At 35.2% G+C, this 17,029-nt stretch overlaps 1 protein-coding gene across 2 annotated transcripts in view; it reads left to right on the top strand.

Annotated features, from left to right (window-relative positions):
• Positions 1–13,012, top strand: part of FSD1L (fibronectin type III and SPRY domain containing 1 like) — a 53,313-nt gene extending 40,301 nt beyond the window's left edge. Inside the window, exons 10-13 of one of the 2 annotated variants that reach the window (XM_007462439.1) lie at positions 803–900; positions 1,356–1,607; positions 7,345–7,433; positions 12,556–13,012. In XM_007462439.1, the coding sequence (XP_007462501.1) occupies positions 803–900; positions 1,356–1,607; positions 7,345–7,433; positions 12,556–12,678 (562 nt within the window). In that variant the 3' untranslated portion in view covers positions 12,679–13,012. Of the gene's footprint in view, positions 1–799; positions 901–1,355; positions 1,608–7,344; positions 7,434–12,555 lie in introns of both variants that reach the window. The other variant, XM_007462440.1, reaches the window with a different exon arrangement.
• The last annotated feature ends 4,017 nt before the right edge of the window (positions 13,013–17,029 follow it).

Raw genomic sequence — 17,029 nt, 5'->3', positions numbered from 1 at the left:
CTTCTCCATACACTGCACAAATCTTTTTTTACATTTCAGTTGGCGTTTTTATCTTTCTTGAAATAATAAGGCATAATATGCTGAAAATGTTGCTTTTTTTCTTCCATCTTCAATATTAAAATGACTACAAAAAAATTCACCGATTTTGATGTTTTTTTTAAATGCAGACTGATATGATAGCTGTCACAATATAGTCTAACAAAACTGTTTGGAATAAAGTTAAAGACAACTAAGCGCTAGTAGAGCCATCTTACGGAAAAAAGCTGCACGAACCTTTTGGCCAACCCAATACCTACTGCTTATAAAAAAGGTTATTTAGTTTTGATTCTAATAAGTCTTAAAAAGAAAAATAGCAATTACCCAAATCCATGCACAGGATAATAACAAGTATTATAAAGCATTTCTCCTACCAAAATAAGTCTTGCTTTTCATCTAAATTTAACTGCAAGAAATGTAAGCTATAATCCATTATCTTTCGAGTTCTTTATTTTTCCCTTGAGTTCCTTTTTTCCCTTTTTGTATTGTCTCATATTTCAACTGTATGTTCTTTGTAAAAGCCTTGCTCAGTCTGCATGGTATTAGTGTTTTTAGCATGCTTTATGTTGATGACTTCTTACATTTAAGTGTTATAATTGACAAATCTGTTTAATAATAAATAATTCAAATAAAATTAAATGTTGCTATTTGTGCAGCATGATTAGAAATCTTTAAAAAGATTCATTTCTTGATTTGTAATTTTAGTTTGTGAAACATATGCAACATAGAATATTTGTTTTTCTTTTTGTTCCTGTTTATCTAGAAGTGGTACACCATCCCCTAAACGGACATCCATAGGCTCCAGGCCACCAGCAGTAAGAGGCAGCAGAGATCGTTTCACTGGGGAATCATATACAGTGCTGGGTAGGATAAACATAATAGTTCTTTATTATCTCAGATTAAAGGCATCATAGTCACATTGGTGGACTTTCCACTCAGTGGTGGAGTGGCTGCCTGTGTATTGAATGAATTGTTGCCAAAGTTTCTCCCTCTTGAAGCTTAATTACTTTGGTGGGTTTTCAAATTGTCTTTTTATTGATATGTTTTAAATTCTGCTTCAGTTTACATAGTGCTCCACATTTATAACTCTTGAGGGGATAGTAAGGAAGAAAAGTTCTGAAGCCTTTTATATTCAGAAAAGTTAGCAGTAAATGTACAAGTCATTATAGCAGATACTCTGCATTTAGTGTCTGTGTGTTAGCATGATTTTTCTCCTGAATCAGATTTTTTTGTGCCATTTTGTGGGACAAGATATAGGTAAAACTCTGTGACTCATAAGGAAGAGGTAAGAGTCAAATTTACCTTCTGGTCTTTTGTAGGAGACACTGCTATTGAAAGTGGACAACATTACTGGGAGGTCAAGGCCCAGAAGGATTGTAAATCCTACAGCGTGGGAGTAGCATACAAGACTTTGGGGAAATTTGACCAATTAGGAAAGACAAACACTAGTTGGTGTATCCATGTCAACAACTGGCTACAAAACACATTTGCAGCAAAGCATAATAATAAAGTCAAAGCCTTGGATGTTACAGTTCCTGAAAGAATAGGTGTATTTTGTGATTTTGATGGGGGTAAGTTTACTGATTTTCTCCTAAGTTATTTCGCCATCGTTGCTTGTATTTCAGTACTTTTCATTAGTAATCATCTCTACAGAATTTCCATTAATATTGTGGTAAGGGTATTTTGACCTTCTAGGATTTGATCACAAACATAATTTCAGCTCTGTAATTGACTGAAAGGGCTTGCGATGTCTGCTTGCAGGCCTTCAAAAGCACTCATCTGTAATATACTAAGTAAGTTTGAAAAAAAGATTTTGCTAATTTTAGTCTTGAGCCTTAAAATTTCTTATGCCCGTTTTAATTCCTCCTTTACCTTGTTTTATTACTTGTTAAGAGTGGTAGAGTCAGATTTTTTGAGTTGGAATAGACCTTAGAAATTACCCAGTCCATTTGCCACATAGTATAAAATCCTTATTACATTATATCTGCAAGTAGTTGCCAACTCCTATGCTGGAACTTTTCTGTGTGAAGCTAATTGTCTTAGAAGGCAGCCTGTTTCGCTGTAGGATAACACTTGGTTAGAAGGTTTTTCTTAAATCAACTCACTTTGTCTTCTCAGTAACTTCTAAGACTGTTGCTCTTAAATTTTGGCATCTGAAGAAACACGGAATTATGTTCCCTAATTCATACTTACATTGCAGTAAGTCCCCTACATATGAACCTTCGAGTTGTGAACTCTCAAAGATGTGAATGTGCGTTCGCATGTCCAATCATGTAAGTTAGTTCAAGTGTCTAGTGTACATTGTCACGTGTATACGTCCTCTACAAGTGGTTGTGCTTTTGTGTACTCTACTGTACAGTACTGTATAGGGTATAGTAGTACAGTATCTTTATTTCAAGCCCAGGATGTCAGGAAGCAAGCCTAAAAGCAGTGGTGATGTAGCTGGTACTACTAAGAAGAGCCAAGCGATAAGGATGGAAACAAAAATGAAAATAATTGAGAGAGTGGAGCAAGGTGAAAAGATGGTAGACATCGCTCATTCTTATAACGCAAATCGTTCAACCATCAGCACAATTTCTAAAGAACAAGGACAAGATTGGACATATGAAGTCTGCTGTGCCGAAGATGTCGACAATAATATTGAAAAAGCATGGAAAAGTGATGGAGGAGATGGAGAAACTTCTCAGTGTGCGGATGCAGGATCAACATCAGCGCTGAGTCCTGCTCAGCTTAATGCTGATTCAAGAGAAAGCTAAAAGCCTTTATGAAGACTTGAAGAAGAAACGTGATGAAGAATCAGAAGGCACACCTTTTAATGCCAGCCATGGCTGGTTTCATTGGTTCAAGGCTAGAGCCAACCTTCAAAACGTAGAAGTAAGTCGCGAGGCAGCAAGTGCAGATATGGTAGCTGCTCGGAAATTTCCTGAAATGCTTCGAGAAATTATTGATGAAGGCACATATTTATGCAAGCAAGTTTTTAATGTGGATGAGACAGAACTGTACTGGAAGAGGATGCCAGACTGAAGTTACATCAGTAAGGAGGAAAAGCTGATGTCAGGCTATAAAGCAGCAAAGAATAGGCTAACTCTGTTGTTTGGTGGCAGTGCTTCCGGCGATATGAAGCTGAAGCCTCTCTGAGTTTTATCACTGAGAGAACCCAAGAACCCTTAAACACATAGCCAAGGGCTTTCTCTTCCTGTTTTGAGGAAGAGTAACCCCAAAGCCTGAGTTACACAGACCATTTTCCAGGACTGGTTTTCCCACCACTTTATCCCGGAGGTAGAGAAATATTGCTTAGCAAAGGACATCCCATTCAACATTCTTTTGCTGCTTGAGAGTACTCTGGGCCACTCCCTATTCATGGACAACTTTCATCCCAACCTCAGAGTAGTGCATCTGCCACCAAATACTATGTTGTTCATCCAACCTATGGGCCAGGGAGTTATACCAACTTTCAAGAAATATTATTTACATCACACTTTTCATCAGGCAGTACAGGTGAGTGACGGATCAGGAACAACCTTGCAGCAATTTTGGAAGGACTGTAACATCTACAAGGTCATAAAAAATACGGACTTTGCTTGGCGTGAGGTTATGGCCGTCACCATGAATGAGATTTGGAAGAACCTTTGCCCACAGTTTGTTCATGATTTTCGTGGATTTGAGAAGGTGGATGAGGAGTCCAAAGAGGTCTTCAGCAACTTAGTGACCCTCAGTGTGTAGCTGGCGCTAGATCTGTAAGAGGACGACTTCAATGAATTCCTTGCTGTGCAGCACAAGAAGCTTACTAATGAAGACTTGATTGAACTGGGGGCCCAGAGAAAGGACAAAGAGAAAAGAGGAAGAAGAAGTAACTGAAGAACTGAAGAGATTCATGACGCAGGAAGTGGCAAGGGGATTTTCTTTATTTGAGGAGGCACTGTTAGTTTTTGAGGCACAGGACCGGAACGTAGAACGGTATTCAAAGGTTGCTGCAGAATTCAGAATGCAATCCAGTGCTACCATGTCATCTATAATGAGAAAAAAAGAGCTACTACCCAGACATCACTGGATCGTTTTTTCAAGAGGGTAGATAGAATTAAATCAAGCAAGGAACCAGAACCTCTGCCATCAGCGTCAGACCTGAGTGGAATTGCGCCTTGCCCTCCATCTCCTGTTGCTGACGATCCTTCAGCTCTGCCATCTCCCACCTCCTCTCCCTCTTCCAGTCAGTAACACTTCTTGCCTGTTCACTTGATGCCAGCCCCTGTATGCCAGCTGTTGTACTGTACAACTGTACTTTTTACGGTACTGTACTGTAAGATTTTAAATGTTTTCTTTACTTCTTTGTTTGTTTTTTATGTATTATTTGTGTGAAAAGTATTATAAACCTGTTACAGTACAGTATTATATAGCCAATTGTGTTAGTTTGGTACCTAGGCTAATTTTGTTGGACTAAGGAACAAATTGGACTTACGAACACGCTCTCAGAATGGAACTCATTCGTATGTAAGGGACTTACCGTATAATCCTTATTTGTTTAAAAACTACTAACATTGCTTTTCTTGCCCTGTTTTTCCAGACTGTACATTCCCTATACCATTAGCTGTTCCTTTTATAATTTAAATTTTCCAAACGCTTATTATCTCCTGTGGTTGTATGCTATGTCTATATATTTTGAAGATTGGTTCTCAAAGTAGAACACACAACTTCTGACCTTCTATAGGTTAGTGATTTGGCCGCATAATTTCTAGTAATATGACTTAACAGCACTGTAGATCAATATTGAGCTTGTAGCCATCTAATCCACTAGATCTTTTTCCATGCAGTTCTGTCAGATTATCTTTTTTTCTCTGATATTGTCAGTGTAGGGGTATTTTTTTGTTGTTTATAACTCAAATGAAGAATATTATATTTGTCCTTAAGTTTCATCTTAATAGATTTGGCCAATCTTTCCCTCCTGTTAAGATCATCTAAAAATTAACTTGGTGGGGTTATTTTTTGCAAAATTTCTTTAAGCTTTTTGAGCTTAGGTATTTGATAAGTATTTAGGTATTTGATAAGTATCTTCTCTACTGTCATCTAAATATTTATAAAACTTTTGAAGATGAGGTACTGTTGAACTAGGGAACAAAAGTAATTCCCTAAATGCTTCTCTCCAAGTTGACACTTAGAGCTAATAAAACCAAATTTTACCATTTTAGTTAACATTGTGTCCAGATGATTCCATGAGGCATCAACCTGGTTACTCAAACAAAAAAGTAAACAAATTGATTTTGGTTTGATTTATTTTTAGTGATAGTGATGACATGTCAGTTTTGCTGCATCTTTTTTATTTACTCCTTTTGAATCAGATAAATATTTTCCTCAGGATAACTAGTAAATTTATTGGCATATATTTTATTTTTCTTTTTCAACTACCAAGATAGCGTTTGCTTATCTTCTCTTTTCCCATACTTGGTGGTTCCTTAAAGATAGTAGTAAGTATAATTGTTAACCTAGAGCATAGGGTATAGGAAGAAATTGTAATGTAGGATGGGATCAGATTCTGAGGGCCTTGAAAAATAATAATAGGCTAGTCTTTTTTTTAGTAGTTGGTGGGAGGGCTTCTGTTCATTTTAGAAAACTGTAGTCATATGATTGTAATATAGTTTTAGAAATATTAGAGAGTAAATGGTTAAATGTAGAAGAGACTGCAAACATTGATAGGGGAAGACTTTTCAAGGAGGTGGTCTTTATATAGACAGGACCATGTCTGTTTTGTTACGTATTATGTCCTTATTGCCTGACAGGTGCTTCACGTAGTGAGTCCTTAATAAGTATTTGTTGAGTGATTAGTGGTAAGAGGGATCTGAGCAGTGAGGAATCAAGAAGAATGAATTTGATGGTGTGAAAGTAGAATTCATAGGACTTGATAACTAAATATGGATTGGAGGGAGAGACAAAGAAGAACTGAAGATGACTGAGGTTCCATCCAGTGTGATCAATAGGGTGATAGTATCATCAACAGGATAGGGAGCATAGAGTCCTGGGGAAAGATGAGATGCCAGCAGGACAGCCATGTGGCATTATTTAGCTGAAGCTAAATATTAGAAATGGCATCACAAATGGCCAGTGAATATTGCACCGAACAGTTAAGCATTATTGCTCTGCTGTGTACTAACTTTGTGACCATATATAGGTTGCTTGATATTTTGAGGTAATGTGTATAAATCACCCAGTTCTTTAACAGTAGGCATAAATGTTAGTTTCTTTTCTCTTCTTCTCTGTTTGGTGGCAGCAGTGGGAGCATTGTAGAGAGAAAGAGCCTGGACAAGCATCTACACTTATTTTTTTTAATTAACATATGACTATTTTGATAGCATCACTAAGAGTTCCCACTAATAGAAATAGTTGTCCATATTACATGTTGGGTATGGATTTAAGCCCCTTTTGCATCTTGTTCTCACTTAATCCTTATAACTATCCTAAAAGGTCAGAATTATTAATCTCATGTAACAGATGAGGAAACTGAAGCTCAGAGAGGCTAAGTGAGAAGCATCTAGAAAGATGGGTTTGAAAGAGCAATGAGGTGATCTGTTTCCTCCCTGGGAGTCTAACCACTGTTGATGCCCCTGTTTCTGGCTTTAAGCATCTACATTTAGAATAGGAGAAAAAGAGACAGAAGATATCCTCAGGATTAGGAAACAAACCAAGAGAATAGTCATGAGAGAAGAGTTTGAAGAAGTGGTAACAGTTGTGAGGATGCCATCAGGTTGGACAGTTAGGTGGTCAGAAAGAGTGATTTAGTTGCATGATCATTGTTGAAAGACGGACTGTGAGGAGATTTTAACAATTAACAAAGTTGAAGCAGTGATAACTATACCATGATTTCAGAAACTCAGGTATAAGCATGGCTTCAAGTAGTTAGAAGACAAAGTTTCATAGAGTAAACCTTAAATGGTGATAGGATTTGGGTGGAAAGGCTGATTATATAATAAAAATGAAGAAGAAATAACCATGGCTTTTACTGGGCTAAGGAAGCCATTTGTTAAATAATGATAAAATAAATAGTCTATAGTTGAGTAAGTAGAATAGTGCCAGATTATGCAAGCACTATGGAGATCTTGAAAACCAGGGAAAGAAAACTGGATTTGGGCTTTTTCTTAAGCATGTTTACTACTGATTTGCAAGTGAGAATTACTAAGTCCAGTCCTCATAGTGACAAAAAAATTAATGCCAAAATGTGCATTTGGTTATTACTTTTATGCATGATTTTATGTTAGACTTAATTAGATGTTATAATTTTTTTCAATAATAAATCAGACTTTTTTTTCTCCTTCCTTTTAGGTCAACTTTCTTTCTATGATGCAAACTCAAAACAGTTGTTGTATTCCTTTAAGACAAAATTTACTCAGCCAGTACTACCTGGTTTCATGGTTAGTACGTAATTTATACTTTACTTGGTTTGGCAACTTTAAGGAGAACAATCTATGCTGTATATTTGGGGAAGCACAATATCTTATTTTTTCTTTATATTCTTCTCCCTTTCCCCAGTCCACCTCTCCCAAATCTGTGTTTGTCTGTATATTTTTGGTATATTTTATTGAAATAAGTGTTAAGACACAAAAGTCTGCAAATCATAAGCGTGTAGTTTGATCAATATTCATAGGACCGCACTCATTTTTGTAACCAGCATCTAGGTTAAAAAATGGAGCATTGTGCCCATTTCCAGCCCCTAATGGCCCTCCTCCAAAGTGGTTACTGTCTTGAGTTTTAGTACCATAAATTCGTTTGCCTTCTTTTCAACTTTGTATAAATGGAATCATACAGTATCTTTTTGGCTCAATATTATGTTTGTGAGATTTATCCATGTTTTTCTATGTGGTGGTAGTTCACATAGTTTTCTATTGTATGTATATGTATAGTTTTCCATTATATGACTATATCATAATTTATTTACCCATTCTAATTTAGTTGGATACTTGGGTGGTTTCCCATTGGAGACATTTACAAATAGAACTTCTATAAATATTCTTGTTAATGTTTTTTGGTAGATATGTATATGTATTTCCAATGGGTATATAATTAGGATTGAGGTTACTGGATCATATGGTATGTGTGTAACCAACTGTAGTAGAGTTTTCCAAAGACATTGGTTATACTAATTTACCAGCAGCAGTATATGAGAGTTTGAATTCCTCCACATCTTTATCATCACTTGGTATTGTCTTTTTAAAAATTTTTATCTTTCTAATGGGTATGATATATTACATTGTGGTTTTCATGTGCATTTCCTTGGTGATTAGTGCTGTTGAACACCTTTTAATATGTTTATTAACTGTTTGGATATATTCTTTTGTGAAATGCTTGCTCAAGTCTTTTGCCTGTATTTCTGTTGGATTTTCTGTCTTTCTTATTGATTGTTTTGGAGTTATTTCTATAGTCTGAGTCTTTTGCCAGATATATGTATTGCAGTTATCTTTTCCACTCTGGCTTTCCTTTCCCCTCTCTTATTGGTGTCTTTTGATGAACAAAAGTTGTTAATTTTAATGTTGCTCAGTTTATCAGTTTTTTCATTTATGGTTAGCACTTTTTGTGTTCAGTCTAAAAAATTTTTATTCACTCCCAAGGTCATGAAAATACTGTGTTTTCTTCTAAAAGCAAAATTTTCCTTATACATTTAGACATAGACGGCATTTACAATACAAGTGCAATATAGAAATGATATGTTTGGTATGATGTTAGGGTTGAAATATGTTCTTTAATTCCATATGGATAGCTGCTTATTCCAGGACCATTTACTGAGATCATCCTTTTTCCACTGCAGTACAATCTTTGTAAAATATTAGATGACTATCTATGTGTGGTAGACTGAATATATGTATGTCTATATACACGCGTATAATTTCAGGACTACTCAATTTGAGAAAAAGTAATGATTCTCCACACAAAATGAAACTTGGTTTTGAATTTATATTTTTATTAAGGAAATATTACTGCTTCTCCTAATTCCTTTATCTGTTGCATTTCCCTATAAGATTAGGCCACTGTGGGGAGTTCTGCAATCCAGTTAAGATCATCATTATTCTGGCTAGAACTTTCCTTAATTTGGGGGCTGCTTCTACAGATCAGGATGGTGTATTTCCATTGCAGACTTGGAATGTTTATATGTGTGTTCTTCCACAATGACCCCCAACTGTAACTCCTAAACTGTAAGGATAAAGTATTCAGGTTATATGTGGGTTTAAAATCCAGTACTTTTAAATCTCACAATTGATAATGATTATTTACCCTAGATACCATAAAGTCATAAAATAAGTTTAAAAGAATGCTAATAACGAAGACTCCTAGATTTCCCTTAAAAAGTAAAAATGATTAGTGAATAAAGTTATTGTTTGTAGTACAATACTTAGGGATATTGGAAAGGTTATTTTCTTTTTAACCTCTGCATATGATTTATTTTTGGCTGTTTTTCCAAATTGGTCACTCAAGGACAGTATTTTTACCATGTGGAATTCAAAGTTATTTTTCCCCTAAGTCTCAGATATGCTTTTTCTTTTTTTTTTTTTTTTTTTTTTTTTTTTTTGCGGTATGTGGGCCTCTCCCTGTTTTGGCCTCTCCCGTTGCGGAGCGCAGGCTCAGCGGCCATGGCTCACGGGCCCAGCCGCTCCGCCGCATGTGGGATCTTCCCGGCCCTGGGCACGACCCCGTGTCCCCTGCATCAGCAGGCCGACTCTCAACCACTGTGCCACCAGGGAAGCCCTCAGATATGCTTTTTTTTTTTTTTTGCGGTATGTGGGCCTCTCCCTGTTTTGGCCTCTCCCGTTGCGGAGCGCAGGCTCAGCGGCCATGGCTCACGGGCCCAGCCGCTCCGCCGCATGTGGGATCTTCCCGGCCCTGGGCACGACCCCGTGTCCCCTGCATCAGCAGGCCGACTCTCAACCACTGTGCCACCAGGGAAGCCCTCAGATATGCTTTTTTTTTTTTTTTGCGGTATGTGGGCCTCTCCCTGTTTTGGCCTCTCCCGTTGCGGAGCGCAGGCTCAGCGGCCATGGCTCACGGGCCCAGCCGCTCCGCCGCATGTGGGATCTTCCCGGCCCTGGGCACGACCCCGTGTCCCCTGCATCAGCAGGCCGACTCTCAACCACTGTGCCACCAGGGAAGCCCTCAGATATGCTTTTTAAAAGGGTAGATTTCATGTTTAATTTGAGTCTATCTCAGGAAAGTAGGTAGTGAGTTTATTCATTGTTTTTTCATTCCAAATGATGAAACTATAATTACATTAGTGAATGTCATGCTTTTTTCATGTGCTTATTTGCCATTTGTATAATTTCTTTGGTGAAGTATCTTAAAATCTTTTGCTCACTTTTTACAATTGGGTTACTTGTTTTCTTATTATTGAGTTTTAAGATATCTTTATGTATTCTGGATAAATCCTTTATCAAATAAATGTTTTGCAAATATTTTCTCCCAGTCTCTGATTTTTTTCCATTTTCTTGACATTTCAAAGAGAAGTTTTTCATTTTGATTGTCTAGTTTATCGATTTTTTTTCTTTTATGGATCATGTTTTGCCCAACTCAAGGCCACAAAGATATTTTCTTTTGTTTTCTCCTTGTAGTTTTATAATTTTAGGTTTTACATTTAGGTCTGGGATCCATTTTGAGTTAACTTTTATATATGGTATAGAGCATGGTTTGAGATCTATTTTTTTTTAACATCTTTATTGGAGTATAATGGCTTTACAGTGGTGTGTTAGTTTCTGCTTTATAACAAAGTGAATCAGCTATACACATACATATATCCCCATATCTCCTCCCTCTTGTGTCTCCCTCCCACCCTCCCTATCCCTTTTTGCATATGAATGTCCACATGTTCCAGTGCCACTTACTGAAAAAGACTAACCTTTCTCCATTGATTTTTCCTTCCACCTTTGTGCTAGATATTTTGAGTATATATTTTTTTTAATCAAATAATTTTCAGTAAAATAAGATAGTAGTTTTGTAATCAGTTGCTTTTATATTGTTTTAATTTATTTTTTATTGAAGTATAGTTGATTTACAATGTTGTATTAATTTCTGCTGTACAGCAAAATGAGTCAGGTATACACATATATACATTCTTTTTTTTTTTGGCCACACAGCTTGCGGGATCTTAGTTCACCAACCAGGGATTGAACCCAGGCCTCGGCAGTGAAAGTGCCGAATCCTAACCATTGGACTGTCAGGGAACTCCCCTATACCATTCTTTTTTATATTATTTTTCATTATGGCTTATCCCAGGATACTGAATATAGTTCCCTGTGCTATACAGTAGGATCTTGTTGTTTATCCATTCTATATATAATAGTTTGCATCTACTAACCCAAAACTCCCAGTCCATCCCTCCCCTATCCTCCCATCCCTCAGACATAAAGAACAGCGACCACAAGTCTGTTCTTTATGTCTGTGAGTCTGTTTCGTAGATAGGTTCATTTGTGCCATATTGTTTTTTTGTTTTTTGGCTATGCCACGTGGCATGCGGGATCTTAGTTCCCCGACCAGGGATTGAACCCGTGCCCCCTGCATTGGAAGCACAGAGTCCTAACCACTGGACCGCCAGGGAAGTCCCATGTTTTTGTATTGTTTTTCTATTTTAAGAGTTATCATTACCTTCTGTCATTAATATTTTAGAATGTTAATTATATAGTTATACATTTCACAGGTCAGCAAATTCTTTGTAACTATGCTATAGTTACTTAGTAAATATTTAATACTTTAGGATATAGTTGAAGTTGGGAATACTTAAAAAATTTCGAGACTCTCCCTCGATTTATGCTTATGTCTGCTACATAAATGGCAGTTGATGATAGTTTAACTGATTCATATTTTCACATTTTAATTCTCTTGACTGTATTCCAAATAAGTTATAGTTTACTGAATGACAGCTGCTCTGTTCACAAGTGAGGCAGTTTTATGTTTCATAAACTCATTCACATTTATGATAATAGAATATGGCAAGTGTATCTGGATATTGTCATTTGCATTTTCCTCTGACAACCTTAAAGAATTATAAAAGAGTCCTTATTGTTAACAAGCTACGGAAGGAACTCATGGAATTACTCTGTTAACAGAGGGGTGTTAAATTCCTATAGTGTCAGGCCACACCTTGTTATCAAAATCTAAAGCAGTAATTGGGGTAAAGAAGTTGACTGTTTGTACACTTATCTTGGTTGTGAACATTAGCATCAATAATGATAATGTCTTTTGCCTAGATTAATCCAATTTAGTCTCTAAATTTCTACAGCCCTTACTTCCCTTTCTTGTGTGCAGCTCCAGTGGGTTCTGCTATCATAAAGACTTCCTTTGGTCTCTTGGAAAGTCTAAAAGACTTCTTTGGTTCTAGAAGACTCTTGAGTTAGTCTTTCCACTTCCCCTCAGTTCACATACAAAGGTTATCAGTTTGGAATTTGATAATGTTCACTTATGTGGCATTTTGCCTTTCAAATGGAAATATGAGGATCATTTAAGTTTTCACTTGATTTGAAATCTGACTGAAGCTTTGTTTTTGTCCTTTCTTAGGTTTGGTGCGGTGGACTTTCTTTGAATACTGGGATGCAGGTTCCAAGTGCTGTGAGAACACTTCAGAAAAGTGAAAATGGAATGACTGGTTCGGCTAGCAGCCTAAACAATATTACTCAGTAATGCCTATTCAGAATATGTTTACCTTCCCTCACCCCTTCTTGAATGGGTGGCCTTTTCTGTGCAGTTACTAATCACAGAAATTTTTGAGTGGTGGAAATCAGGTTTGCTACATTCTGCTTTAAGGTGTGGAATCTGTTAGCATCAAGCATCTAGTACGAAGCATTCACAGGAACCTGCTGAGCAATATCAGAGAAGCAAGCAGACATCGAGCAAGAAACTGATGTTTTGAAGAGTAAATGGGAGAAAAAGGCAGTGTTTAAGTAGTTACATAGAAACTCATTTTTGTGTTTCTTGGATTACTTTGGTTCTTCTAATACGTTTAGTTACATATGGTAGCCCTAGGACCTGAGGGAAAAGCATTTAAATCTTGTCTTCTTTCCTCTGTACTTTCTCTTTTTTAATGTCATCACTACCTGTTATTTAGTTCTTACACTGAAGCTTGAAAACTATAAAGTCCTCCGTGGTTTTCTAAAAATGGAAATAATTGTTTGGGGGTGCTAGAAAGGTTTTCTTACAATAGTTTATTTTTCCCCTTTTATAAACAAGCTGAGGTTTGCTAAATTATCGTCTTTTGTTTATTGACTGGATTGAATATCATTTTCTCTTTTCCAAATATTGTGATATTTCTCTTATGGTTATAACTCAAAAAAGAAAGTGGATAGGAAGTTTCTAGACAAAATAGCTTAAAATCACCCAAATTTCAGTTTTTTACCTGCTGCAAAGGGATATTCTTTATATGTTACCCTGTTTAATTAGACTTTTCTTTCCATCGTTTTGGATGATGGGTAAGATTTTTTAATGCTTTATATTTTCTGATTTTTTGTCTAGTTTAATACTACCTTTAATAGTTACCTTTGGTAAATTCCCACTTGAATTTGGTAATAACTGATTTTTAACATTTCTAGGAAGATGAAAGTTTATTAAAGCTGTATAGTAAGTAGAGAAAGCTCCCTATACAAGTTTTATCTACGAGGAATAGGTTATAAAGGGAGGTGCCTAAAACTATTCTTTACTGAAGTCATTTAAATCTGCTTTTTAATAAGATGGAATGGTTTAAACAACTGTTTTGAAAAACTACAAATCTCTGACTTATTTGGCATATGAGTTTTTCAAATATAACTATTCAGAGGTGGTTTTTCTCTCAGTCTTTTTGCTACATGCATTTGCTTTCTAAAGGGTTGTAATTCTTCCAAAAATCAACATAGAGTAATCTTTACCAAACTTAGGGAAAATGTGTTAAACAATGAGTAACACTCATGGTTATTGAGAAGAGTATTTATATTTTTAAAGTTGATTAAAATTTGTAACAAGTCCTTTGAGCCAAACTGAAAGTTGTAATTACAGTATTTAAGAATCCATTGAGCATTTTAAAGAGGTCAGGATTTGTATATTCCTTAATTTTTGAAACTTTTACTTTCTCATGTTGACTTTCTTGCGTTCACATTTTAAGTATATTGTGTTATGACAACCTCCCTAGAAGTGACCATTGCTGCTTATTACATTTGAATTGCTTTCTACAGAAAGCCCTGTGGAATAGGAACAGCTCATTCTCTCTTAAAGTTTACTGATAGGGTGTTTTGTTCATTGTAAAACAAATCTAAATAAGGAATTTCATTTGAACTGGGTATTATTTTTTCAGAGGACATTCATATCTATACCATTGTCTGATGACATATTTTAAAGACTATAATGAAGTTTAGAGAATGACATTGTCAGTAGATATTCTTTTGATTCTCCAAATAAATATAATTTTGATTTTTGTTTCTCCTAGAGATTTTGAAAGAAATTTTTGGATGTCCCTACAGCAGGGTCGTTCTAGGACCTAAGGAAACAGGAAGTTATAATTCTTTTTCATAGAGTTAAACCTGAAAACAGTAAGTTAGTGGTGGAGCTTTATGTGAACTGCTTTCTGTGAACAGTTATGTATATTTTAACAAAATGACACAGAAAAAGCCAGAAGTTCTCGTATTAAAAACTTGCAGTTATGTCTATATAATTGTATCCTCTCTTTAATTTTAAGTGCCTTCTTCCTCTAAGCATGCTCTTGCTCCATTCCCCATGCAGTGTCAACTGATATTTAAACCAGAGACCATTATGTTATACTGGTAAGGGGCTTTTATTGCAGGGGCATGAGGAAAAGGAAATATTAATCAGGGGCTGGAGGAGTGCATATTATTCTTCCTGTGCGCATGTCATCATTTGAAACCCTTCATATGACATATCCATATGTCAAACTGGATATCATTTAGTATTCATTTGGAAAATTCATTTGAAGTAATACTATTATACCTCAGAATAAGAATCTGAGGTTTTCCTTTTACTGTGCTTCTTCTTAAAAGTCTCTAAAAAAAAGAAGAAAATGTGTGGGGTTTTAGCTTAGTTAATTTACGTTTATTTGTGTTAAGTTAAACTGGAGGAAGTTTGCCACCCTTATTTTCAAACTAGAAAATAGTCTAACTGTAGTGCCTATTTACATAGTCTCAAATTAAGGTAACTATTAACTTGACACACAGTATATAACATTCTCTTTGACATTTGAATTAAAAAATATTGAGATTTTTTTGCACTCAATTGAAGACATTATGGAAAGTTGGTATACCTTTTCAAATATTCTTTATTGTTTTTTTTTTTACTCTTCGTTTTGACAGGTCAAACATGATTGCTTTCTATAAAAGACATGCATGAGAGGTTGACGGTAATGTATATTATCACAGGTGTAAAAAAAATTATGTTTTATAAAAACATACATTTAGTATTGCCTTTCTCTTTTAGCAGTTGAATCCCAAAGCAGTTTTAGTAAACTGGATAAGGAAATGAAGGAATTGCCTTAAGCACTTTAGAAAAAGAATTCTTTTACAATTCATTTTGACTCTTTGGACTGACTGTCACATACATCTTTAACTTTTCATAAATATGTATATACCAAGCATTTACTAACTGAATATACATACAAATTTAATATACAGTAATTCTTTGAATGTTCCAGGTGTAGGTAAACAAATTGAAAGTATTAAAGGCGTGCCTGTCTGTACATGGCTTTAACTGATGGCACCTGTACCATTTTGACAAACCATGAACTGCTGCTGTACAGCTAGACTTGACCGAATTTGTTCTGCAATCATTTTTTCCCCATGTTATCATCTAAAGAGACATACTGGCTTGGCTTTATTTGCTCATTTATGAAATTAAGATGTGTACAGTATCGTGTGTAATTTGAATTTTTGAGACTGATCCTTGGTGGTATAAAGAATAAATAATTTGTAATGAAATCTTTTAATTAGGCTAAGATACTCTATTCCATGACTTACCTAGAATGATTAGTTTTTTTATATATACTTTTCCCATAAAATTATTAAGATACTTAGATAGTGTCTTTTGGAAACATGGGAAAAAATTGGAAAAGGATATATATGGAAAATGATTGTTTCAGAGTATTAATTTTAAAGAGACAGTGTAGACTTCTATAAAATATGTGAATCTAGGCTAAATAAACTACAGACTATATGTAAAAATCATGATGATAATTCTTTTTAAAAAAACCCATATTTGTAAGGTCAGTGTTCATTCATTGGCTAATTCATACAACAAATATTTAAGTGTCTGGGATATGACAGTCATACTTTGTATTTGGATTTCCCAAATTAGTGAAGTGTGATTTTCTGTGCATATAGTAGTTTTGCTGCTTTTGTGTGGTAAGACATAGTTTGCATCTTAAAAACAATGTTTTTGCTAATAAGTCAGAAATTTTAAAAAGTAAATGTTAGAGTTTGTAAAAAAAAATTCTAATTAACTGCATATAAAATGGTTCACTTATATGTAGTCACATAAAATGTGTCTGGAGAAGTTTCTTCCTTGATTTTATTTTTACACTGGATATATTCTCTTAGGGAAGTGTATGGTCAGCATAAATTTACTCAACATCCAAATAACCATAAAATTATTTGTTATTTTTAATTTACATTTCATAATGCCAGTACTAGAGCACTTATAAGAGATCATGAATGTTTCCTTAATCATTGCAGAAAGATTATCTCATATCCAGCATAGTTTTAGTTTTGTGTATATCTTACAGTATTCATATTATGCAAATGTTTGTGATCTTGATATGTCACATATGATAGCTTTGTTACCTGGAATATTTGATTAATGTAAATACTTTAAGTTTTTTGAGTAATTTGGAGGTTAAGTGGATTATATTTGGTATATGTTTTTGTTGAAAAGATATTGTTGGGTATGCCATATAAAGGTTAGTATTGGCTTATAAATATTCAATAGATATCAGAGATTGTCATAGTACTTTTCTCCCCAGACTACTCACTTATTAAATTAAAACAGTATTTGTGGGCTTCCC

This window comes from Lipotes vexillifer, unplaced genomic scaffold (assembly GCF_000442215.2).
Source record: "Lipotes vexillifer unplaced genomic scaffold, Lipotes_vexillifer_v1.1 scaffold312, whole genome shotgun sequence".
In the NCBI taxonomy this organism is placed as follows: Eukaryota; Metazoa; Chordata; class Mammalia; order Artiodactyla; family Lipotidae; genus Lipotes; species Lipotes vexillifer.
Note: the sequence above shows the minus strand (reverse complement) of the source record. Positions and strands in the feature narration are given on the sequence as shown.